We start from the raw sequence: 25,114 nt of genomic DNA on the forward strand, positions 1-25,114 counted from the left end.
ACCCTGCCTTCCCTTGCTTGTAAGTATTCCCTTGTTCCCACTGACGTGAAGGCTGTTGTAGAACTAAGACTTGCTTCTTTAGCTGTTTCTATCTTTTTCTGTGGCTCCACGAGGGCTCCTTTGTGTGAGGGGAAAAACCTGACAGGAAGGTTAAGTGAGTCAAGGATAAGGGCTGTTCCCTAGCACAGAACCTTGTCTCAGCTGCTGGCATCTACCTCTGCTGAAGAAAGGGAAAGGAGCACCCTTTTTCTCCTTTTTTTTTGTCTGCTAGTCCTTTGCTTGTGTCCTTACCTAATATTACCTGATATACCCTGTGTCCCTAGGATAAGAGAATAAATGGCTCTTTCTCAGCTTAGGGGAAAACCTAGCAAAGAACATATCATCTCCACTCCAGAGAGCTCTGTGGAGCCGCATGGGAGAAGAGGAAGAGGACAGGACACTGAGGAACGACCTGGTTTGTCAGGCTGTGGTGGAGGTCACAGGGCTGGCGGCTATCCCAGTCCCAGCTGGCTGTCTCCACTGTCCCCAGTGCATGCACTGCAGTGGGAGTCTGCCTGAGCACAGGTCCTGATCCTGCCCTCCTGCCCTGGGTAGCTGTGAGAGCCAGCAGCACCAATGTGTTATGGAGGTCTCAGGCTCCTCGAGAGCTCCTTTTTGCCACAGGAAGGAACTCATTCAGTGTCCTTTAAAAGCACATGAAATCAGCTGAAGGGAGCAGAAAGGTTTCTTGCAGTAGCTGGCTGTGGCACCCTGGCCTTTCCAAAACAAGCTGTGTGGATCTCCATCTGGTGAGGCTGATGTTTTGCTCTGGAGATGCTGCTTCCCACCATTTATATCTAACAACAAAACAGTATCAGATCAGTTACTGATCTGCTTTAAATGATGGGCAGTATTGTCATTACCAAGTGGTAATATTTGGAGAAAGCTTTTTTTTCCTCAGTGGCTGTTAGAACTAGAGAACAGTGGGGCTGCTGCTGTTTGAGCACCCAATGCTTCAGTAAGCACAAACTGCAGCTGAGCGTGGGAGCACCCCAGTAGCCTTCCCTTTCGTACTGCTCATCAGCCTCTATTTTTGAGTGTTGCTGTTAAAATGCAACATCTACCAATGGTCAAAATATTTTTCAATATTTGATATTCTTACAAAGTGCCATTGTTTTCACTTACATAGAGATTTTAAATAGGATTGTGCCCTAAATCTTACCATCTCTCAATATTGACCACAATAATTCTGTACATTAGTAGTGCTTATATTAAACCTTTTACAGGTGAATTATGGAGGCTTGGGTAGTTATATTTGCATTGATCTATAACATCTTCTCAGGCATTACACTAATTTTTCTAATAGTTCTACTTTAGTATCTGACTGCAGTAAATATAACTTTGTATTCCCTAATAAACATAATGCAATCTATTTGGTAAAGAGGACCAAAATCCAGTCTGAGCTGCAATAAAAATCCACAAAGAAGCTCTCACTGTCTTCATGAGGGATGCATATAAAGATGAAGAGAAGGTTCTTGTCTTTGCATAGTGGTTGGGGGTATGATCATCTCATCTAATTACAGCTATCTGTGACATAAACACTTGCAATGAAACGAATCACCCTAGGTTCCTTTCAGAGTCGATTGAAAGAAGTAGGTATTTTCAAGAAGTGATTCACTTGACCTATTTGTAGCCATCTATTTTAGGACTAAATGATTCCCCCCTCACCCTTAGAAGTGCCTATTTTTGTGCATTGACTGTAAAGAGCCGTGTAGGTACTAGCTGAAAGGTAAATACCTACATTGCAGGTTTTTGCTTTTGACCAGATGAATCAGTGGATATTTAGATTTTATTTTTACTTATTATTGGCTCAGACTCTCACATTATAGTAATGGGTGGGTTTTGGGCAACATGCTCACACCAAGGGCTGCTTTGTTTTTGCCCATTTAATGTCTACCTTCCATATCTTTATTTTCTGTTTGTCTTTTCTCTTCCCTGTCTATGTCTCTTCCTGTTCTCTGTAGCAGTTTCCAGTCCTTTCTTATTTTATTTCCCAAAATTGTTTTCAATAAAATAACTAATACAAGTCCTTAAAATATTATTAAGACTTTGAAGGTAGTATGCCAGTAGGAGTAATGGGAAGCAGGGGAGTTCATAACTCTTGGAACTCCTGTGTTGGTCAGGTTTCAAGGTTATATTCATAGCCAGGAGGAACAGAAATATGCATTGTAAAATAAAAGCTTAAACTGTTCAGAACCTGAATGAGTCCTGTATATTACACTAAATGGGCTGCATTCAGCCAAATTTATTCCAGGTAAGAGCTGCTTGGGGTGTTTGCTTGATAATGTCAATATTCTCAGCTGTAGAACACCACATTTTATTCTTGTATTTTTACAGTTTTGTAGTTTGGGTGCGTTTCATCATTTTCCCTTTGTTAATCTAACTGATGAGGCTACGTCCTGGCCTCGCTGAAACCCCTGGGGGTTGTCTCTAGACCTAGATTTTAGCTGCACTCTACTTGGAGGGGACATATGCTTTTAAACTCTATGGGTATGGCCACATCACGCCTTGTGCGGTCCTTTGCCTCTCTGCTGAGGACTCTCTTCTGTGTGCTAAATTACAGAAGGCGGAGGACATAGCAGAGAGAAGAGGATTTACTGGGAATGTATTTTGTAGGATAACCAGGGTGTGCCACAGCTGTAGCTCCCCCAGCCAGCACAGGGCCATTTTAACTAATGTGACTTTCAATCTCTTTCTCTTCTCAGAAGGAAAGGTGCGGTCTGAAAAGGAGATTTAATTTTCTGTTGAAATTAGTAATGCTATCACTATACATTCCTATGCAGACTTGAAGGCCATGGGTCTCACACTGGTGGGCAGTCCTCCTGGGAGAGACATGCAATGTACAGAGTGTGAAATTCATCTGATAGCCATGAAGGTGCAGAAAAGCTGCAGAGCTGGGATGGGCAGAAATCCTGATGTTTTCCCTGCCTCTCCCAGAGCCAAAGTGATACCCCCTCTTTCTCTCTGCTGCATCGAGCCTGGCCGTGTGAACCAGCCAGCAAAACATCTGGGGGCTGCTGCGAGGGGCCTGGGTGGGTGGCTGGGAGGCACTGGGTGCTGGGTGCTGAGGCAGGCAGGGGTGGGCTTGCACCCCAGGACCCCATGAAGGCAGGAACAGGCCTATCTCTTGCACTGAGACCCAGCTCCAAACTCTATCCCCAGCCCTGGGCTGTGATGCTGAGGTGAGCAGTGGTGCTCCCTGACATTTTGGGAGTGGAATCTCCTCTCTCCACCAATTCTACTCACTTCTCCAGGGCTGAAGATGAATATTGCCACCTGTGACATTTTTCTTGCAAGCACGGTGGCTTCTTGCTCTTCTCATTTCCATCAAGATTGTGCAGAGCCTCCATAGCATTACGATGTTTATCACCTTGCCTTTTAAAATCCTGTTGCTTTCATGTTTACGGTTCAGCTGTTCCCAGTAGAGCCTGATTTTCCTTCTGCTAGTCAACTTCATTTTCCTACCCAGAAAAAAAGCACTCAAACCTCATAAATTCCAGTCCTCTAAAATAATAAAATTCTAATATTAGTGTTGTCTTCAATGTAGAGTCTTATGCATGCATTATGCACATTGCTTTCTCATCAACAGTAAAAGAAACCAAAAAGTTTTCAGAAGAAGAAATTAAGAACACAAATCCCTTTCTAAGTCAAATTTCATTTTTAAGTAAAAAAAATAATTAAGGAAGAGTGTAAGAGCTGTAATGTTGATTGAAGTTTACTGTGACCCAGTCCTTTCCCAGAATTTGCTAGCAAAGTTAAGTTCTATACTGTTAAATTTCTTAATGTGGAATTATAAACAGCTACTCAGCTTCTGGTCAGGCCCATAATAGACAATGTGTTGTTTATAAGTAGCAGACATTCCCTTGGAGTGACTTCTCGTTTCATGCAAAATCAGAATCTGGCATCTTCCAATAAAACCCCAAAATACATGAAAAGTTAACCCCAGATTGGCAAGTTTTAATTGGCAGAACTTTCTGCTTTGATAAGTCATATATCAATATTTGAATCCTTTACCTATTCATTTCTAATTTGCCTTTGTAACATCAAATCTCTCTCTAACACCCATATTTCTGTTTTACCAAAGCTGAAACTTGCTCAGTACAAAGACCCCTCACAAGACTTTTCACACTGTTTAAAACCCAATTACCTTGAAAATTCTTCTCTTCCCAGATACGTCTCGTGTTCAGTGTATGATGAAATTGCTCTGCTTAATAGTAACAGGTACACTTGCCTTACTAACATGAAAATAAGAGCTTTTGCTTCTGTTTCATACATCTGTACACTTATATCAGTCTACTTGAATTGAAATTTTACTTTTTTCAATATTTAATGAGCTCTATGTTGACTCAGCACTGGTGAGGCCCCACCTCGAGTACTGTGTCCAGTTTTGGGCCCCTTACCACAAAAAAGACATTGAGGTGCTGGAGCAGGTCCAGAGAAGGGCAACGAAGCTGGTGAAGGGTCTGGAGCACAAGTCTTATGAGGAGAGGCTGAGGGAGCTGGGGTTGTTCAGCCTGGAGAAAAGGAGGCTGAGGGGAGACCTTATCACACTCTACAACTAACTGGAAGGAGGTTGTAGAGAGGCGGGGGTCGGTTTCTTCTCCCAGGTCACAGGCAACAGGACTAGAGGAAACGGCCTCAAGTTGCACCAGGGGAGGTTCAGGTGGGATATTAGGAAGAATTTTTACACTGAAAGGGTTATCAAGCATTGGAATGGGCTGCCCAGGGAAGTGGTTGAGGCACCATCCCTGGAGGTCTTCAAAAGATGGGTTGACATGGTGCTGGGGGACATGGTTTAGTGATGGTATTTTTTGTCAGAGTTAGGTTTATGGTTGGACTAGATGATCCTGAAAGTCCCTTCCAACCTAGATGATTCTATGATTTTTTTATTTTTTTTTTAATAAATAGCAGGGACCAGAACAGGACAGGAAAGGATGGGAAAGAAGAAGAGAGGAAAAAATTTTGAAACTTGAAATATTTAAGATTTACTGGCAGCAGTGGAGAGGGAGGAAGATACCCCAGACAGTAGCGTAGTGATTTTGTTACTGATTTCACAAATTTCCTTAAAAGTTGTTTGTTAGGGAACTTACTTGGCAATAAGATCAGTGTTTCTTATTCATGCCCATATAATTTGCCTTAGTGTAATTTCACATTTTTCTCTTTAATTTTCAAATCTTGTCTGCATTAACCCATTTTAATGCTTCTGTGGTGAGCAAAAATTAATTTCTGCTACCTGAGGAACCGCACAGGTTAACACAGGAATGCCATGAGAATTTTTCCTACTTTTCACCTGCAATGAGTTCAAAGTGCTTCTCAAAATCTGGGGAGGTGTCCAGCATTTGAGGTAGTTTTCAATGGATGTTTCATGGATGTTTTCAATGTTAACCTGATTCTTTCTGCTGCATTGCATTGCATTTGTATCCAATCAAGGAAGATATTGCTTTTTAACATTTTTGACACCCTGTTCCTGTTGAGTCATGTAAACTATTGTCAGTGGATGGAAAATATGACACTTTTTGAAGACAAACCTTGTGGATGAAGGAAAAACAGTGTGGACAATTTGAGATGATACATCAGGCATACAGTTCACTTCATGGTAAAATCAGGGCACAGTATTTTACAGGAGCTTTGCATTGTGCACAGATTAGTACTAGAAGTAGTTTAAACCAACTATATTAGCACTCTTACCTTTTTGGAATCAAGTTCTTATTGCTTCACAGAAGGTATTTTTAACTTCTGGGATTTAGCTTTAGCTGTATCTTATTACTGAAGAACCAAGAGAAGAACCGATATTATAGAAAACTTTATTGGTGGGTAATCTGAAATGCAGTGCTCACTCTTTTTGCAAACCAGGCACTTGGCTGCACCACTGTAGTGAGAGCTTAGATCTACCTTGTCTTTTTAAGAGAAATATTCCATATATTTGATTCACCTGTCAGCTTTAATTGCAGACTGTTAAGTACCATTCTCTTAAGACTCACTTTCATTGTTTCAAGCTCTTAACGGTACTTTTCTGTAAAAATACTTTGCTCATCTGTTTTATTTATTTAAAGAGACCAGTTTTTTAAAACAGTATTCCTTTAGCAGCAAATGTTTTTGGTAGCTAGAATTTATTTTTGCATTGCTACAAGCAGTTAAATTCCTGTTATAGCAGTATGTATGTCACCCGTGGATTTATTTTTTCTCGTAAAAGGTTTTGAGACGGATTCACCCAGAGGTTGATTCAGAGAAGTCCTGAGGATTTCCTGCAAGGTGCTGAGCACCCCAGCCCCAGTATCAGGAGGGATGAAAACTACTGGATGTGGCTCACAATGCGTTTAAATCCACTGTGAAGTTGTGGCTGTTTGTTCAAGCTTATTCACATTACAGACATTTGCTCTGTAGTTGCTTGCAAATCGCCTTGAGAAGTTTGGAATGGAACATGCTACAGAAGTGAAATATTGATGTTATGGAAAACACATTGCAACCCCCCCCCCCCCAGATGTGTGATTTCCTCACAGTAACCTACCTTTGTCAAACATTTTTGAATAATATATGTTGACATGAAAGAGGACTTGAGAATCAATTGGGAAATTTTCATAGAGAAAAGAATTGGTTTTTTTCCCCTATATTTTCCTTATGTTTGTTTGTTTGTCTCCTTCCTCCTTCTCTCCCTCCCCCCCCCCCCCCCCCCCAACACTTTAGACAGGGTCCAACTCACATTCTAAAGCTGAAATTACATATATATATATATATTTGTTTCCAGTTGTGTTACCATTATAAAATATATTTATTTAAACACTCTCAGTGAGCAGCTTTTCCATTAGTATTCACACTACTCTCTGCATAAAAATATTCCTCTGGGAACCTGTGATCTGTTTTGCAAAGAACACAATAAACCTTGGAATATGAAATTGTGGTATCCTGATGCTAAGTAACATCAGCAAGAGTGAGAGTGCTCTGAATAGCACAAGTGCTCGTATTTGAAAGTTGTATTCCTTCACCAAAACAAAGTGACAGGAACTAAATGACAGGAAAATAATTTACCTTGGTGTTCACCTGTAGCCTTGTTCTAAGGAGCCAAGTGAAAGTGAAGAATGAGGTAAAAAGCACAATTAAGTTTTCAAGGACTAAAGATGCAAGAGAAGAATGGAAGGAACAGAAAAGTGGATTCTGAACTGATGCTAAAACTTAAATAACCATATTTTGCAAATCTTGTAAAAATTTCTCTAGAATATTAGAATTCTTTTTTACAGAAGTAGCCACAACATCAGCAATTAGATAGATAGCTGAACATCTGGAAAGGTTCCTGAACACTACTAGGTACTTAAAACTGCTGTGCACTAATAAGCAGAGGCAGACTGAAGTTTACTTTGAAGATACATCTAGTGAAAAAGGCCAGGACAGCCGTACCAGCATTGTAAGGAGCTATGTACATTACATTTTCCTGCTTGCAGAAATTGCTTTTGCAACAGGATCATTTGCCATCTCTGGGTAAAATAGAATAGATTTTATTACAATAGATTTTATCTAGAAGCTCAACAGGATCTTTCATTTGGACAACATTTTGGCTGACTTTGTTTTCAGTGAATAATATCCTGTAGGTAGATATTGTAGATAATTTTTATTTGCTCAAGTACTATCTTAATGGTTTCTTATTATCTACATCTGTAGGTATGAGCACACTCTCTCCCTCCCCCTCTCACTCTCTCCTCTTGCTGAAACTATATGTAAGTAAAAACTCTATATTCCTTTTTATGCTTCATGGGAGCAAGTCATTGCAGATATTTGTTAATCAGTTCATCCATTATAGGATGCAAAGAAGCTTCCAACAGAAAGTGTTCCCATTCATTATACGATATGAGGTCTCACTTTTAAACAAGTCTGGGTAAAATATTTCCTGTCATTAAGATAAAAAAGAAAAAGGTAATCTAATCAGACAAGATGCCAGTGTGAGTTAATCTTAGGCCAGTTGGTGAGAGAACATTAATGACAATGATTTACATTTTTGAATTTTTAAATTGGAAAACATCTGGTAGAAGGTCGGAAGAGTTGAACTGTAATAAAAGTGGGACAGTGGGATAGAGTGCACCCTCAGCAAGTTTGCTGATGACACCAAGCTTGGTGGCGCGGTCGACACACTGGAGGGAAGGGATGTCATCCAGAGGGACCTGGACAGGCTTGAGAGGTGGGCCCGTGTGAACCTCATGAAATTCAACCAGGCCAAGTGCAAGGTCCTGCACCTGGGTCATGGCAATCCCAGGCACAAATACAGCTTGGGCGGAGAATGGCTGGAGAGCAGCCCTGAGGAGAAGGACTTGGGGGTGTTGGTGCATGAGAAGCTCTACATGAGCTGGCAGTGCATGCTGGCAGCCCAGGAAGCCAACCTCATCCTGGGCTGCATCAAGAGAAGCATGGACAGCAGGTCGCAGGAGGTGATTCTGCCCCTCTACTCTGCTCTCGTGAGACCCTTCCTGGAATGCTGTGACTGACTCTGGAGCCCTCGACACAGGAAGGACATGGACCTGTTGGAATGGGTCCAGCGGAGGGCCACGAAGATGATCAGAGGGCTGGAGCACCTCTCCTATGAAGACAGGCTGAGAGAGTTGGGGTTGTTCAACCTAGAGAAGAGAAGGCTCCGGAGAGATCCTATAGCAGCCTTCCAGTACCTCAAGGGAGCCTACAGGAGAGATAGGGAGGGATGAGGAATGTAGAGATAGGGTGAAGGGTAATGGTTTTAAACTGAGAGAAGGTAGATTTAGATTAGATATCAAGAAGAAATTCTTTACTGTGATGGTGGTGAGACACTGGAACAGGTTGTCCGGAGAAGTTGTGGATGCCCCATCCCTGGAAGTGTTCAAGGCCAGGCTGGATGGGGCTTTGAGCAACCTGCTGTAGTGGAGATGTCCCTGCCCATGGCAGGGGGGTTGGAACTCGATGATCTTTAAGGTCCCTTCCAACCCAAATCATTGTATGATTCTGTGATTCTATGAAAAGTGTAATGTTTGTGGAAATGACCAGCTTGCTCAGATGACACCAAAGAAGACTCAGTACAGCACTATGTACCATGTACACCAGCTTGCCCTCCTTTGGTGGAACCTGCTGTGATGCTCCCAGCCAGGTCCTGGATGAGCTAGTCAGGAAAACCTTCCTCATACAAGTTCTGCTGCAGGCTGGTTGTCTCCCAGATGCTGCACAGCACTGCTTGCCTTGGCAAACTACTCCTCCATCAGGTCAGGTTCATGCCTGGTAAAAGCTGCTCAGTACTTTGTCACTACCCTAATTTTCTCAGGACCTACCTGCTAACTCCTTGTCTTTTCTTCCAGAGATGCTTAGATGCTTTCCTGGCCCTTCTCCAGCCCAGTGAACACCACAGTGCTGCCTGGAACACATTATGGGCTGTGTGAGAGGCCACTAAGGGGAATTCCTACAAGCAAGCCAGAGCACTGGGAAGAGGGGCACCCTGCCTCAAGGCCATCAGCTCTGCCTTCCCTTGGGAGATGAGGCAGCCTTAGCAGCCACTTGAGAAAATGTGGGGGTCCTGGTTTAATTCAACCTCTGCCTAACACGCAAAAAGTCCTTGCCGTCTTGGATTCTTGTGGTGTATGAAGAGTGCAGGGACCTGTTCCTGAAATCTGCAAAAATGTCTGTTTGAGCTTCCACTATGATACAGAGGATTCTTGAAAGGAAATTGACCTTCATCTCATATGTAGCTACCATTATATTTTCTTTGGATTAGCCTGATTGTTGACAACGATATCCTTACAAAAACTGCTTATAGTGGGAAGTCTGTCTGGGATAAATATGGTTGCAAGAGTGAAAACAAAGTGGCTTCTGTAGAGAGTTGTTCTTCTATAAACAGTGGCTTCACTCAGCTGCAGAGAGTGCTGGGGTGAGTTAACTCTAGACCAGCATCTAGATGCCCATCAGCATCTTCTTATTTTGGTGTTTTAAATAAATTTGGATGGAGTTTATAGGTAACTGAAGCAGAACTCACGGGGCCTCTGTTACCTATTAAATACTCAGGACATAGATGAGTGCTGATCAAGAAAAGGTTCAGTTTGCTTCAGCTGGTGCTGAATTCAGTAAATTTGGCTCTCTGTGCAAGCCAAATGGAAATAAGAGGTTTTGATATATATTTTTTTCTTTTACAATTTATAAATTTTTATATCAGAATGTTTAGCCAGCTGTGTGTTCCTTCTAGACAATTAGTTGAAGCTGTATGCTGTCAGTTGTCCCTGAGATTTGCAACCTCACTTTGACCTAATTATCTGAGTCAAAGCACTGTTATTTGGGCATTCTTGTTATTTTTCACTCCCTCAGCAGCTTCCTCCACCATTTTTTTTGTGAAATAGTGATGATGTCACTGTAACATAACTCCTCCCGTAGCCTTGGCATCTTGTTTTGATCCTTCTTTGGCAAGCTGCTATAGTGAAACCCCTGAAATTACAAATGGATCTGCTGCTGGCCATTCATGTTTCAAGCCAATTGATTCTGAATAAAGTTGTCTTGAAGTTAGATTAGGCAACAAGGAATTTCTGATTCTGCTATTGATCTGCTATGTAGTGTGAGACTCATGATATCAGTCACTGGTGCTTTGCTTTTCTCATCCACAAGAACGAAACTCTTAAAAGTGAGTTGAGGGTCACAGATTAAAGACATTTTATGAGCATTAAGAACCAGATTCTGCTGCCTTCATTATGTATTATGTCATCCCATGGTGAAAAAATAGATTCATTACTCCTTCAGTAATACACCACACAACATGATGGACTCAAACATAACCTGATTACTAGAACATCAGCTTTGGTCAATGTGAATCTTCTATCTCTTGCACATAAACTTTATTTCTGAGTAGCTGAAACATAAAATTGATCTGTTCTTTAAGCCAATCGTAACTCAACAGATCATTAATGACAAATGGTAGAATGCCCCAGCCATCCTTCCAGGCAATACTCCAGATGGGAGTCATTGGATAAAGAACAGGAAGGTTTGGCAGAATGTGAAAAAAGAATAAATTTGCCACACATCACTCATTTTGCCTGACTGCAATAAAGTAATTGTAATGGAATGTTGTCACAGGGTAATGGTCTCCTGCTGCTTTAGAAATGCTTTGCAAAACAGATGTTTACTTTCTCTGTGGGAGACGTTGATCCCAGGACAACAATCTTTTCTATTAAAGGAAAATTAAGTACTTATAGGTTCAGCAGTACTATAAAAAGATAATTATAAAAAAGCCACATAATGTAATAGGTAAAATGATATGAAATACATATGTGATTTATGTAATATATATGACTAATCCCTAAAATGGGACTAATCCCTAAGTGGGAATAGTTTCTTCCGGCACTCTGTGACTGACTTACATTTTCTCAACAAATGCAGATAGGACAATGAAATGCACTATGATGAAATTGTTTTTGTTATTTTAATTTTCCAACTGCAGAAAAACAGCATTTGTAAATAAAAATAATAACATCAAAACTCCAGCATATAATGTCTGATGAGAAATGCTAAGTTAATAACAGATAGATTAAAATAATGAATAAATAATAATAAAGTAACGTGTTGCAATTAGTGGAAATTAAAGACCATGCATTTTCTGTCAGGGTTGAACTCAGTATCGTGAGTTTTGCTGACTAGAACCAAGACAAAAATGTGAAAAGGGATAAAACTTTATAAAACATTTGTGCATTTCAAAATAATTTTCTTAGGAGAGCAATTGTACATTAGGGATTATAAAAGAAAAAGATTGTTATTTTTCTCTGAACTGTCTGCAATACATGTGGGACACATAAATTGCACTCTGTTGTAGTGTGATAGAAGAGTTACATAGGCATTGCTTTGATGAACCTTATACATTTTACAGGCATTTCTGCTATTCATCCAGTAAGGTGCCAACTGCAAATTTGGGCTCATGAGACACGTATAAAGGAAGAACATTTGTTCTCTTATGTGCTGTAACTGTCTATGTCTATGTGCTGTCAAAGGCATTTGACTGCCAGATGAAGAAACCCTCTGCGGTATTTAGCTTTTGCCAAAGTTGCATCTGGATCACAAGGAATAAAATGAGAATAATTACCCAGGGACTGAATGACTTCTTGGCCTCACCAGACTCACCTCCAGGACCTGCATCATCTTGGATCTTCTGCTGTCCATTTCTATTTAGCTCAAACCATCTTGTGATGGTGTTTGGTACTTTTCCAGCTGGTGCCTCTATCCAATTCCATGTATTTTATATCATGAATCCCAAACAGAGTTGCATTATGCAGATTACCAACATCTTTGCAAGTGGACCAGGTGGATATCAGCCTTGCTTCCACAAGTTTTAAAGGTTGTAGCTGAGCCACAGAATAGCAACACTGAGTCTGGGTTTTCTCAAAATGATGCTTCAGCTGGAAGAACTGGGACTTGAAGCCCTAATGGCATTTTTCACTCTGAGTGGTGAACTTCGCTATGTTGATGCTAAAGGAAAATGTCTTTTATATTCTTGAGAAGAGTTGGTTTTGTATACGAGTGCATTCAGTTATAATAATCCTGACCTCAGGAATAGTCACTGAAGCAAAGCATTTCCCTTCCCATTTCAAGGTCACCACATTACAGACATAAAAGGAATATGGCCATGAGGGGCATGAAGAAAGTAGTTTTTAATGCTGCAAGGGGAACTCAAACGCTAATGATTAGTTGCACTGGGAAGTGCTACTTTAAAGTTTAAGAAAAAGGAAACCAAAGGCTTAAAAAGTGTCAGTTTTGTCATCTTGAAACCGTTTTTCCCTAGTGCTGAATAAAATGCAAATATGCCCACAAGCAAGTTGCTTACTCTACAGCTGAAGTACTGAACATGGAACCAGTTGACACTTCAGTATTTTAGCAGTTTAGACTTATAAATATGTATTTGCATTTTCAGTGCTAAACTATGTGGCTTTTACCCAGTTGTCACTGTCACTGCATCAGCCAGGGAACCAGTGGAAGTTTGCTTCACTGAGGACTGTACGATATGGTCTACGAGAAGGAAATTAGTTTAATGGAAACTGAAGCATTTGAAGAAAGTTAACATCTTAACATCCCTGAGCTAGGAATAGTGTTAAGCACCAAAGGACCCCATCTGGACCCCGTCCAGACCCCTTAATTCCTGAACCTCCTCTGTGGCAGGAACTTGGACTGAGGGCAGGCAGAATAACTGTCTTGTGTCTCTGCACTCAGGTACTGATGAATATTGTTATTCACTAGAGGAGGAAAGACGGAGGAAGACAATGGATTTGGAGGGTCATGTGTCAATTAACTTCCAGGTGAAGTCACATCTGATTCCTGTCCTAGGGCTGCTGAGGGCATCACCAGGATTGCAAAAAGAAAGTCTCTGCATCCCAACTGTGCTATTTAATAAGGCACCAGAAGGTAGTATGGACCAGTCCAGCTTTATTAGACATCCTTTCAAGGCACAGGCTTCAGGCCCCAGAAATTTAGAAAGTATGGCAAGACAAAAGGAGATTCATTGCTTCTCTTACTCCATATATATATTCCTATAGGAAAAAAAAATAATAATAGAAACTGAGTGACCAAGAGAAGCAGGGATGATTACACTGAAGGCAATGCCCTGGCAAGAGCTGTTGTACCCTACTTAAAAGCAGCATGCTCAGCCACAAATCTGTGCCCCTTCTGAAAGCACACACACGGTTTGTGCTGCTTAGGGCCATGCTTAAAATCTCCTTCATACCTGTGGACATCTTCCCAGTCTCTCCAGTGGGTTCTGGTTTAGGCTGCACTCAGACATTTAACAGGATAAAGGTGTAAAACATATGTAATAATACAGTGGAAAGGTAGAGTAAAAACTGTCTTAAAACTGGTGACTTTTAAAATAAATTTTGTTTGAATGAAGATAAAGTAATGACAAGCTTGACTACCTTGATGGTAGGACAAACCACTACAGCTGAGATCATATTTCCTTGGAGCCTTTCTGCTGAGAAGGACCACGTGGGGTTACCAGTAGGGCCACGAAACTCTCAAGGTGCCTTTAAACTGACTGCATGGGTAGGGAAAGTTGGGAAGGTGACACCTTGCATTGTCTTCAAGGGTGTCACCCTATGTCCAAACTTCTCTGCTTTGTGCCCTCCCTCCCCCTATTTTCACCTTTTACAAGGCTGCAGCACAGGGCTGCTGCAGGGGAATGAATTTACTCTCTTATTTTCTTTCTTCGGCCGTGACCTGCAGTGTTAGCGGGAGCGGCGCTGGCACAAAGACGAGAAGAACTTTTCTCTCCCCACACTGACGGCAGCATCTCGCCTTTCCAGCTTTTAAAAATCATTCTTTTCCCTAAGCTTCAGCTTCCCGAATGCCATTCGGAAAAGTTCGCTGGCGGTACGGGACCGGCAGGGGAAGGAGGACCGGCTGCCCGCGCCGCTCCCCCCGGCCGCAGGGAGCTGTCCAGCACCGCCGCGGCAAGGCGGGGCCGGGGCGCCCGCACCGGGAGCGCCCCGGGGCGCCCTCAGCCGCTCCCCGCGGAGCCCTCCGCCGACACCAGCCCATTTCTCCGCTGCCCCCTTCTCCTGGCTCCAAAGCACCGGGAGGAGAGCCGAGCACCCTGCCCGCCCGCCCGGCGGCCGCTAGCGGCGGTAGCGCGGGCTGCACGCCGGCTCCGGTCCGCCCCGCCGGTGCTGCCGCCCGCCGGGGGCGGTGGCAGCATCCCCCCGGCGCGGGGGAGCGGGGCTGCGGGCCGCGGCGTGCGGGGCTGAGCGCGACAGGCGGCGAGCGGGGCGGGGGGAAGGCGGGAGGAGGAGGAGGAGGGGGAAAGGGCTCCAAACAACACGTGATTCCCGCGGAGCAGCGAGGGAGCCGGGGGAGGGGAGAGCGAGGGCGGGCGGCCGAGGCAGAGGAGGGCACCATCCGCCGCCGCCGCCGCCACCGCCGCCGCTTTAAAGCCTCCCGGCGCGGCGCCGCGCAGCACCCGCGCTCCCCCGGCCAGGCGCGGCGAAGGCGCGGAGCTGCGCCGGCCCCGGTCCCTGCGCGGCGCCTCCGCCGCCGCCTCCAGCCCCGGGGCACCCGCGGCCATGCGAGGCGGCCGCCCCCGCGGCCGCGCAGCTCAGCGCTGCCCGCCGCGGCTGCCCGCCGCCCCGCGCTGAGCCCAGCCGCCGCCGCCGCCCCGCGGCACCATGTCCCGGCGCAAGATCTCCTCCGAGTCCTTCAGCTCGCTGGGCTCGGACTGCCCGGAGACCAGCCCCGAGGAGGAGGGCGAGTGTCCCCTGTCCCGCCTCTGCTGGAACGGCAGCCGCAGCCCCCCCGGCCCCGCCGAAACCCCCTTCGCCGCCACCGCCGCCGCCGCTGCCGCCGCGGCCAGCGCCGGGGCTCGCCGCGTACCGCGCCGCCGGCGGGTCAACCTGGACTCGCTGGGCGAGAGCATCCGCCGCCTGACGGCCCCCGCGGTGAGTGCCCCGCGGCCGCGGAGCGCCGCGCCCGCCCCCGGCCCCCTCCGCGCCGCGCAGAGCCGCCGGCGGCTCCGCGGGGTCGGGTCCGTGTCGCGAAGGGGGCGGCGGTGCCCGCGTCCTTTTGCCGGGCGTCCCCGCCGAGCCGCCGCAGCCCTCTGCCCCGCCGTGCCCTCCCCGGCTGCGGATTGCCAGCCCCGCAAACCGGCGGGAGAAAGGATCTTGGCAGCCTGGTGCTGGAAATCGGGTCGGGAGGCACAAATACACGCTGCTGCCGGTTTAGCTGGGTTTTTCGTTTCTCCCGAATCCTTTTCTGAATTAAAAAAAATCGTAAAATCATAAAGTGCTTATCGCTGTCTGACCCTAGCAACATTTTTGTATAAAAAGTTATATCTATATGATGCATGGCATGCACATTCTTCCTTCAGTGTAGAGGAGACGTGAACTTCTTACATTTATAGAGCTTTTCCATACTGAACAAGGTAAAAACAAAGTTTTGACTTAGTGTTCAGAAATATTTCAGCAACAGATTTCCCTGTGCCTCCCAGATGCGCTGACATTCCTGGGCGATCAGTTTCTTTAAAGTGTACTTTAAAATTCATGACTTATGATTAACTGGATAGCTACACCTGTAGTTGAGAATCAATGAAGCATTGCGTATGCTAAAATAAGCAGTGAATTTGGATAGAACCCGTAACATGCTGGTGTCACTTTGTAAGACTGAAATCAGTGGCTGAGGAGTTCTGATAGATTCATGTAAAATAGAAGAGTCTTCTGCAGCCCTTTCTGTTACAATTGTGCTCCTCCAAATACCTCTGTGACCATCACTAAATTTTCCTCATGAAAGTTTCAGCTGCAACTGAATGCTTGTTTGGTCTCTGAGATATTTTAACATGTTAAGGTATAAAACATTAATTGCAACAAGTAGTCTTAATCTGTAAGACAACTATATCTGCTGCTGTGGCATTGGATCATCTTTTTGCATATTGTTATCCAGCTTTGGAAATTACCAGACTTGCGAGTCTCATCATCATCAGCTAGCAGTTTGCTTTGGTTTTAATATTCTTTTTTCTGTTCCGTGTTTCTTGAATTGGCTTGACGGGAGTAGACAAGCTGTTTAATGGGAGAAATTAGCCTGCATTACAAGCTAATAGTCCATCCAGTTTCAGTTAAGACTTTTATTTCCCATTGATTTTTCCCACTCCACTGGGAATCTGGTCTTGTAATGCTGATATTAATAGATGGTATCTCAGGTGACTTGTCTTGTTTTAGTACAGAAAAAAATGAAGCTATTTAATTTGGTAATAATACAACGGTATAATTAGAGCATGTGTTACCCAAAATATTTGAAGTATTCTGAAGTAGCTCAGTGCAGTATTTTTAGATAACCTTAGTATTTTTATTTTCTCAGCTTTGACTGTTACCTCCTGAATTGAGTTGCTATAAAAGACAATTAGTTTTACAGCTTTGATGAGTTGGTGAATTTGTTTTTTAAATGAGCACATTCTTTGAATTAAGAGACAAGGAAAACTTTGATAGATCTTATGGTCCACTTTCCTTCCTGCTCTCAGAGAAATTTCATTTAAGAATGCAAAAATTTCATCCAGCCTGGCTTTGGTGTCCCAAGCAACAGCTTCCATGGCTTCCTTGGAAGATAATTATGGCAACCATTATTGCTGAAAACCTGTGGTGTTTTTTTTTAAAATCTAATATGGGATACATATTGCTTAAAATTTCCCATTTTATCTTGGCATTGTGACTTGTGCTTCCCTTCCACCTTACATGTTTTGGCATAAATTAATGTGGTTAAGTCTAAAAAGTCATGTAGTCACAGTCGATGTATGAGAAAAGAATCAAGTCCCCTGTCTTTTCATTTTTCACTCTGAGAAATCACTGTTCAGGTGCATTGTTATTTTGGTGCATTCTTTTCTTATTGAGAATCTGTGCTGTGATATTGAATATATGCCTTCTTGCAACAAGTCAAGTCACCATATGTCTAGCAATTTGAATCTGATTATTTTGGCACATCTGCTAATATAAATCAGGAATAACTTTAATTAGAACTAAAAAAAACCTACTTTGCCTATAAAATTAGTGTCAAATGGGACTCATTCCCATTATTTGTAAAATTAAAAGGCAAGTCTGAAGGGTGCATTGACTTATGTTCTTTCTGAACAAAAAGCCTTAGTACTTTTACTACAGATGTAGATATATCTTCATTCCATGATACTATAGATACAGGTCTCTGTTGAGTGTATAAAAATATATTTATGTACATACAAGTGTTTGTGAATGTATATACCATGTATATTGCCTGCAATGGCTTGACATTTTCATTTCCAACGTGAATGCAGGAGCAATTTGTTCCCATCCCAGTGCTGAACACTTCCAAAGTTGAAGGATGCTACAGGTTCCTGGTGTTTATACTTAGCCTTAATTTTGTACTTTTTTTTGAAAATGGCTGGGATTGAGATACTGAGTAAAATTTTTTTTTGGTTTGTTTCCACTGAGAAAATAAATCTTTCTGTGTGTTTAATACTGCCGTTGACAGGCAGAGAGATCTCCGGGGTGATGCTGTCTCAATGTGGCAGTAGCAGGGGGTACCGAGAGCTGCTCTGGGGCTGCAGGGAGCCTCAAACTGAGCAGGAGGAAGCATCTGAGGGGTGAAGGAGCTGAGCAAGATCTCCCTCCATGGGGCAGAGTGGCAAGAAGGCTGTGCAAGCAGTCTAGGTCTTGTGAGTGGTAGTGCAAAGATGTGTGTGAAAATATTAGTATTGTATTCATGAGTTAGCACAACTGTACTGTCAAGGGAAAGAGATTCAGTAGAGTAAAATGCAGTAATGAAGCATTTGAGATATTTTACACTAAAATATAGTGAAAAGAAGTTACTGCATTTTGTACCACTTGTAATCTTGGACTCAAGTTTTAGCTGAGTGTGACTTTGCACAAATATTACTTTTTGTGGAACTGCGGGAAAAGATTAAAAAGTGAACCTTCCTGTGTTGCAGTGTTTAATCCAACCCTTCTGCTGGCTCCTGGAGAACAGCTTCTAGCACTTTCCAGCACACACAATTATCAAACTTTTTTCTTAAATACATTTTGCCTGCAGTTGCTGTACTAGAGGATGTAGGGGTCTGATCCTCAATCAGCACAGGTCATTTTATGTTCCTGTGAGTTCCTAAAGGCTTCCTGACATGCCTGGATGGCTGAAGGATGGACATTGTTCATCTGGCACTTGCTTACCCCAAGCCCTCTATTTTTTAACAGTCAGAACTAGGAGGATAATAGGGCTCACCTCCACCAAAACAGCTGCATATTTTGGAGAAAAGTATGTGGTGATGAAGAAGATGAGGAGACCTCCACATGTCCCCTACCGCTGGCATTCATGAGTAGGGTGTGCTGGGGAAGGTCAGGGAGGCCGGGTGCACCGGGCAGGGAAGGCAGAGCAGCGGTGATGCAAGAAGAGATGCAACTTTTTCTCACAGCTGCACTCAACAAGCTAACTGTGCATATGCTCAACATCGCTTTGAGTTGCTGCCCTGTTGCCCCCCGAGTGAACAGACGTGCTGACAGCAGGAGGGTTGAGGGTCTCCCAGCAGCCGGGCACAGCCGGGTGCTGCAGACCAAAGAGTCAGGGGAACCTTGCCCAGCCAGGGCTGTGCTCAGTGCCTGAGCGTGAAGTGATGTTTTGTGGAACCAAACTTAGCTGCGCAGTGCAATAAAACCTGGATGTTGCACACACTCAGCTCTTGTATCTCACCTGTATCTCACAAGACCACGGCCAACAGTGCTCCATATTTATTACCCCGTGTCAGGCTCTTCCCTCTCACAGCCTGTGGTGTTCCCACAAAGCTGAGCCCACAATTGTGTAGCCAGCTCCTATCCACCCTAACATGTTCCTAAACCCACCCTAACATATTCCTGACTGGGCAAAGGTGTTCCTTCTGTCCTCCTTCATCTGAACCACCCATCAAAGGGTCTTTGGTTACATACTGTATCAGAGAAATCTGGAGCCAGATCCAGCTGCAGTCAAAACAAACAGGTGCCCTTCTCACTGGGCTGGGTTCAGGTTTTTGGAGGTAAATAATAAAATGCTGGGAACCTAGTAAGAACACTGATTTATCACCTTGTTTTAAGAAGTCAGCTGCAATAATTACATGTACGTCACAAGCAAATTAAATGATATATTTTTCTTTTAATTTCAGCTTTATTTTTGTGTTCCATTTTAAGGAATGAATTTTACACTCACAATGACATAAATTTTGATAACTAGAGATGATGATACTATATGGTACTCATTATCAACATAATTTTTTTTTGCCTTTTAGAGCTCTGCTATGTGGGAATGATATCCTGGCACCAGTGGACACAGTTTTATTCTGTAGAAAAGCCATTTAGTATCTTACTGAATTCCAGTTCCTTGCAGCAATTTTCACATTTGCTCCAGTTCTATCTTGACTTGTATCCAATACTAGGCTGAAAATAGAATCAAAATCAGAAAAAAAAAAAAAAAAAATTGTTACTGATTTGAGAAGTCAAATACTCAGCTCCCATCTAAGGGGCATGGACTACCCTAAAGCAGCTGAGAGTGACTGGGCATGCATTCAGAGGAGACTGTGTACCCCCAAGCGCTGTACTGATCCTTCTGGAAAGAGAATTACAGCATGACACAGCATTAAACTGACTTACATTTCCGTTTGATTTTATTTTCTGAATGGCCTGTGCAACGCATCTCTTCAACTTATAAACATTATGAAGTGAAAATCGCTTCTCGTATACTTTCCTGTTCATTCAGAATTATTCCTGCTATTCTTTAAAGGCCCAGTTGAAGACACATTTAAGTAAGAACACTTTTTTCCTGTTTAAGTGAGGAAGCTGCTACTGGCTGCTGCCAAGCAATTTGAATTTAAGAACTGTCTTTTTGAATACAGCCTTTTTCCTAACAGTGGGAGAAAAGTGAACCTAAAGACTGTTGTGTAGGCTATTACTTATGTCACAGAACCACTGTATTTTCAAATTGCTTAATTGCAAATGAATCCTCCAGTGAGTGGAGGTGGGGTTTTGGTGGAGAAGTTGCAATACAGCAGCTCAAATTGAATGTGGCTCCTTCATAAACTTCTGCCACTTACTCTCAAGGAACAGCTACTCTTTTAGGAGCAATAACAAGTTGTTGCCGCTAACAGGAGAGGTAACAAATTGATTTTTACATAAGATTTTGAAAAATTTTGCACAAGTATTCTGGTCTCCTTATGACTCACATTAACCCATCAAGTGTATCTAAGCTCTACTGTTGCAGGAATAACTTCTGGCTATTTTTCTGAATGAAGTAAGGTCATGTCAAATGATACCCATATCAGCAATATGATGAGCTTAATCATTTAATATCCCAGGCTGGATGAGCTTTACATGAGTAACCTCCTTCTCATGAATGAGGGTGGAAAGTAAAAAAAAGCATAAAAATGTTGAAGAAAGTCATACCCCATGAGAAACTCCTGATTTCTAACTCCAACAGGCAAACAGGATTAATTTTTTGAAGTATAATAAAATCAGACTTTTCCCCAGTATCTTTCAATTTAACAGAGAGAAAAGCTGTTTATACACAAGGTCACATGAGCAGTCTGTAGCCAGCCAATCTGCTATTTCATAGTGGGGAACAGAGCTGTGGTGTCTTAAACAGGAACATTCTGGAAAACATTATCAATATGAGAATCACGGTGGCTTTTGACTGTTTGTCTTGTTTGGTAGTTTAACATCTCATGCAAGGGAACCTCAGCCTCAGCAAATAAAATATTAAAGAAATCAGTTTAGCTGCACCCGAGGGCCTGCCGCATTGTATTGACCTTGATGAAATTTTATTTAGGGTGAGTCTGAATATTTGACATCTAGTGCTTGTACTGTTTGTAGTAATAGTTGCTTTCTTAATGTTTGTATAGTGCCAGGCTGAACTCTCGACTTCTCTGAAGTGCTTGATAAAAACCATTTATATATTGCAGGCATCTTTGCTGCTTGGAAGCAGAGAGCATCTCCCTGCTGGGGATCAGACCTGCCCACAGGCAGATCTCAACTGCTGGCCAACAAACCAGAGCGTGGCAGCACCAGTGTTAATCCCACAAAATTGATCTCAGTTGTTTTGCACTTCTCTGCGTCTCCCCTGGCCAAAGTGCCCAGGTGCAAATAAGAGAGAAGGATGTTGTAAAGTAGAAGGGAACATTATGATCATCAATATATGTCCCTAAGTAGCAGTGTGCAGTTATGGCTCCATCAAAATGAGGGTGAATGTCCTTCATTTGCAACTGCTTGAGCAGAGACAGTTACCACTTCACAGTGGTCCAGTGTGCTCCTGGTGAAACCTAAAATGTCAACGCAGAGAAAAGCCCTCTCTTCCCTTCTACCTCTTGTGCTAACGCTAAAGGTTGTTATAAAACACTTTGAGTAAAAGAAATAATTCCATCTCATATCCAAATTCCTTCTAGATGTGCCTGCTTGCTAACTCTCAAATGAAGTTTCAAAATGAAGACAAAAAAAAAATGCGTGGTTTGTCTATAGATCTCAAAGGGATAACCATAGGTCCAGTTATACTGAGGAAATTTTTTTTTTGTATCCTAGCAGAAGAAATTCCCTGAGAAAGACTGACATGTAAAGCCTTTCATTTCCTATCTGTCTGCTAGAGTAACACCTATGATTTTATGTAGTAGATGTGAGTTGCATTAAAAGGTGAACAGGTAACATTAGCAGTAGATCATCTATTATGTTCTTACCTACTGAATACATTCTTTCTGCAGCACAGAACAGATCTTCTATCTATTCCAGACATGGCTAAAATTCAAAGATGAACAAAGTGATGCCACCCAGTATAATAATGGATAGCACCCTGAGATATTTATTCTTCACTGTCAAGGAGTTAGACTAGATGATCTAATAGGCAATTTCCATCCGTAATGTCTGTGATTCTTCTAGTGGAAAGGCAGCTGGGGATGCAGGAGTTATAACTTCTAATTATTATTTAGCTCTGCTCTATTTCTTCAGAGTGTTTGCATTGTTATTGCCATGAAATAGCATGCTGTGAAATTCTTAGTCTCAATGTTATTTATTAAATTAAAGGCATTGTCTCTTATGTGCACAAGTATTTCTCTGTAAACAGTGCCCCAGTTTGCATGAACTGAAGGAGCAGAATGGTCTCAGGTTTAGGTGTCAGGTGGTACTGAGCTCAGGGGCTGTGTTCTTGCCTGGTCCTGTCTGGATCCTCACAAGCTGTTGTAGGGCAGCTTGTTTGGCCTCCAGCTGTCAGTCATCCCACTCTGGATCCCCAAACAGTTCCCTCCTGGGCATTCTGCATCTTCCCTTCTTGATACTAAATCTGGTGCTAGTCATGGAGGTCTGCAAGCAGTCGGTGCTTTTATCTAAAGCACAAACCTCTGGACTCAGGAAGTTGGTTTTCATGAAGAAAAAATATATTTTTGGTTTGTACAGTTACAGAGAAAAAAATGAGTGCACCCTAAAGGTTCAGAAGCTAGAGAGTAAAAATAGATTTTTTTCCTGATTACATTATCAAAAGCACTATTAAGCCCCCAAAGATGATTTTTTTTTTTTTTTTTAATTTTCAAATGGTTGCTTATGTTGGGGCTCTGCTTCTCCTTTTTTGATTTCTGTCTGTGCCCTTTCATTTCATTATTCAGCTATTGGGAAGGGGACAGGGAGGGATCCTGGCTGTGCAGGATGCGCGAGGACCTGCGAGGGAGTCTTCCTTCTTTCTGCATCATCATAAAATTGTAGGATGCCAAAGGACCCTTCCTTTTCTTTTTCAATTCTGCTTTTCCCTGGTTGCGACAATTTCAATGCTTATCTCCCCACTCCTGGCATTTGGGAATGTTGATAAATGTTTATCTTCAGCTGGAGCCTTGGTTCTTTGTTTATGGCCTCCTTAACATCAATATTTTGATGACCAGAGGGACAGGGAAATAACAATTCTCCACTGCTTTTATGATCTGGGGTAAATATTAAAAAAACCCCAACAGATTGGATGCGAAAATTACTATTTTGCCATTTATTTCCTCCCAGATAGGCCAGGTGCACACCTACTCGTGTGTACTTAGAGATCTGTAATCACCTATGCCTAAAGACTCAACTAAAATTGGTGCTGAAATATGAAAAAATAAATGTTTTTCATTAATGAACAATCACCAGCAGTGAAGCTGGCAATTAAAGTCTTACGCATCTGCTGAGTTACTGATTGAACACCACAAATTTGAGGTTTGTAAAACTTTCAGCATCAAAGCGCTGATTTGGCTGAGGTCTGTGGTAGCTTGCCTCTCCCATATGCAGAAGTGCGGATTCCTCTAGGAAGGACTTTGCAGCTCCCCAGGGCACAAGAGCCCAGAGGAGCCCCCTTACCAGACAGATTTCTTCGAAGAAATTCTGATAGAAGCAAAGTGGTTTCTAGCTGAGCCTATTATGCTCTTCACTGCTTCAACTTCCATGTTTAAAATTTTAAGCACTCAAGTTTTTAAGAACTTGACTGCTGAAGCGCTTCTGAGGCTCAGCTAGGAGCCACTTAGCTTTTGCCAGGAAAAATCTTTGAAGCCTTGTTAGGGTTATGCAGAAACTGTCTGTGTACCTGGCTGCTCTCTTGGCTCGGACCTCCCTGTTCCGTACAGTCCCTTTCTTCTCTAATTCTCTCCGGTTATCTTAGGATGCAAAAGGAATGGGACAGAGAATTTGAAACTGCATTTATGTAAATTTAGACAGAGTCATCTGGGATACTGTGTGCAGGTCTGTCACCTCAGCGTGGGGTTTGTCTGTCCTTACTTAAACACTTAAAAGATATCTAAGTCTAAAGCTATCACTCATCATCTTTTGTAGACAAAAGAAAGAAATGGGTATCTAAAGACTGAGTCCTCAGGCATGTATTAGATGCCAACTGTAGGATGAAATTAATCACTTCGGGTGCCTACATTTGGGCAGATGAGCCCTACTGTGTATTTCCGAATGTGTTGTGATCAAATAAAAGACATTTTAGAGGCAACAGAAAATGGCTAGGGAATAGGATAAAGTCTCTGTCCTCTGAGAGGAGATTGGAAACCTTACATTTGATTGCCGTAGGAAAGACATTTATAACAAGGGATGCAATTAAAGTGGAAGTCCTCTCCCCTTTGCAAAACTGGAGGCAATGAAGTTAAAAGAAGGAAGAATTAAACTCAAGAAAAAAAAATTGCACACAATATTTAAACTGGAATTCTTTTTCAAAGAAAGTTGTCTGAGTTAAAAAACATGGAATACTTCAAGATCATTTAGACAAATATTTTCATAAAGATTTTCGCCAGTTAGTCATAAAAGGATTTTTGAGGAGCTATTATTCCTCTAGCAGTTTCATACTACAGGAGAGTTGGGTGAGGTGTAGCAAGAAGGGCAGATTTCTCTACGAGTGCATCCTGGAAACAGTGGTGTCTGGCAGAGTCACAGCAGCTTTCACAGCAGGGCTGCCACGGTCAGTATCGCTGCCTGCTGCTGTGCAACGGTGGTGGGCTTTGGTTGCAGCGCTGAGTTGCCAGGTGGAAAAGCCATAGGAGATGGTGAGCCTGTGCCCAAATGCAGGCAGCATGAGGAGCAAATGAGTGTCATTGGACATCCCCTGATGTCTAATAGACTGAGCTTGCACCTCCTGTGGGATTGCACACATCCTC

At 42.9% G+C, this 25,114-nt stretch overlaps 1 protein-coding gene across 2 annotated transcripts in view; it reads left to right on the plus strand.

The window, feature by feature from the left end:
• Nucleotides 1-15,081: 15,081 nt before the first annotated feature.
• Nucleotides 15,082-25,114, plus strand: part of GUCY1A2 (guanylate cyclase 1 soluble subunit alpha 2) — a 154,940-nt gene continuing 144,907 nt past the window's right edge. For both annotated transcript variants that reach the window (XM_074145245.1, XM_074145253.1), the window contains exon 1: nucleotides 15,082-15,434. In XM_074145245.1, the coding sequence (XP_074001346.1) occupies nucleotides 15,165-15,434 (270 nt within the window). In that variant the 5' untranslated portion in view covers nucleotides 15,082-15,164. The remainder of the gene's footprint in view (nucleotides 15,435-25,114) is intronic.

The sequence above is a fragment of the Numenius arquata genome, chromosome 1, assembly GCF_964106895.1.
Source record: "Numenius arquata chromosome 1, bNumArq3.hap1.1, whole genome shotgun sequence".
In the NCBI taxonomy this organism is placed as follows: domain Eukaryota; kingdom Metazoa; phylum Chordata; class Aves; order Charadriiformes; family Scolopacidae; genus Numenius; species Numenius arquata.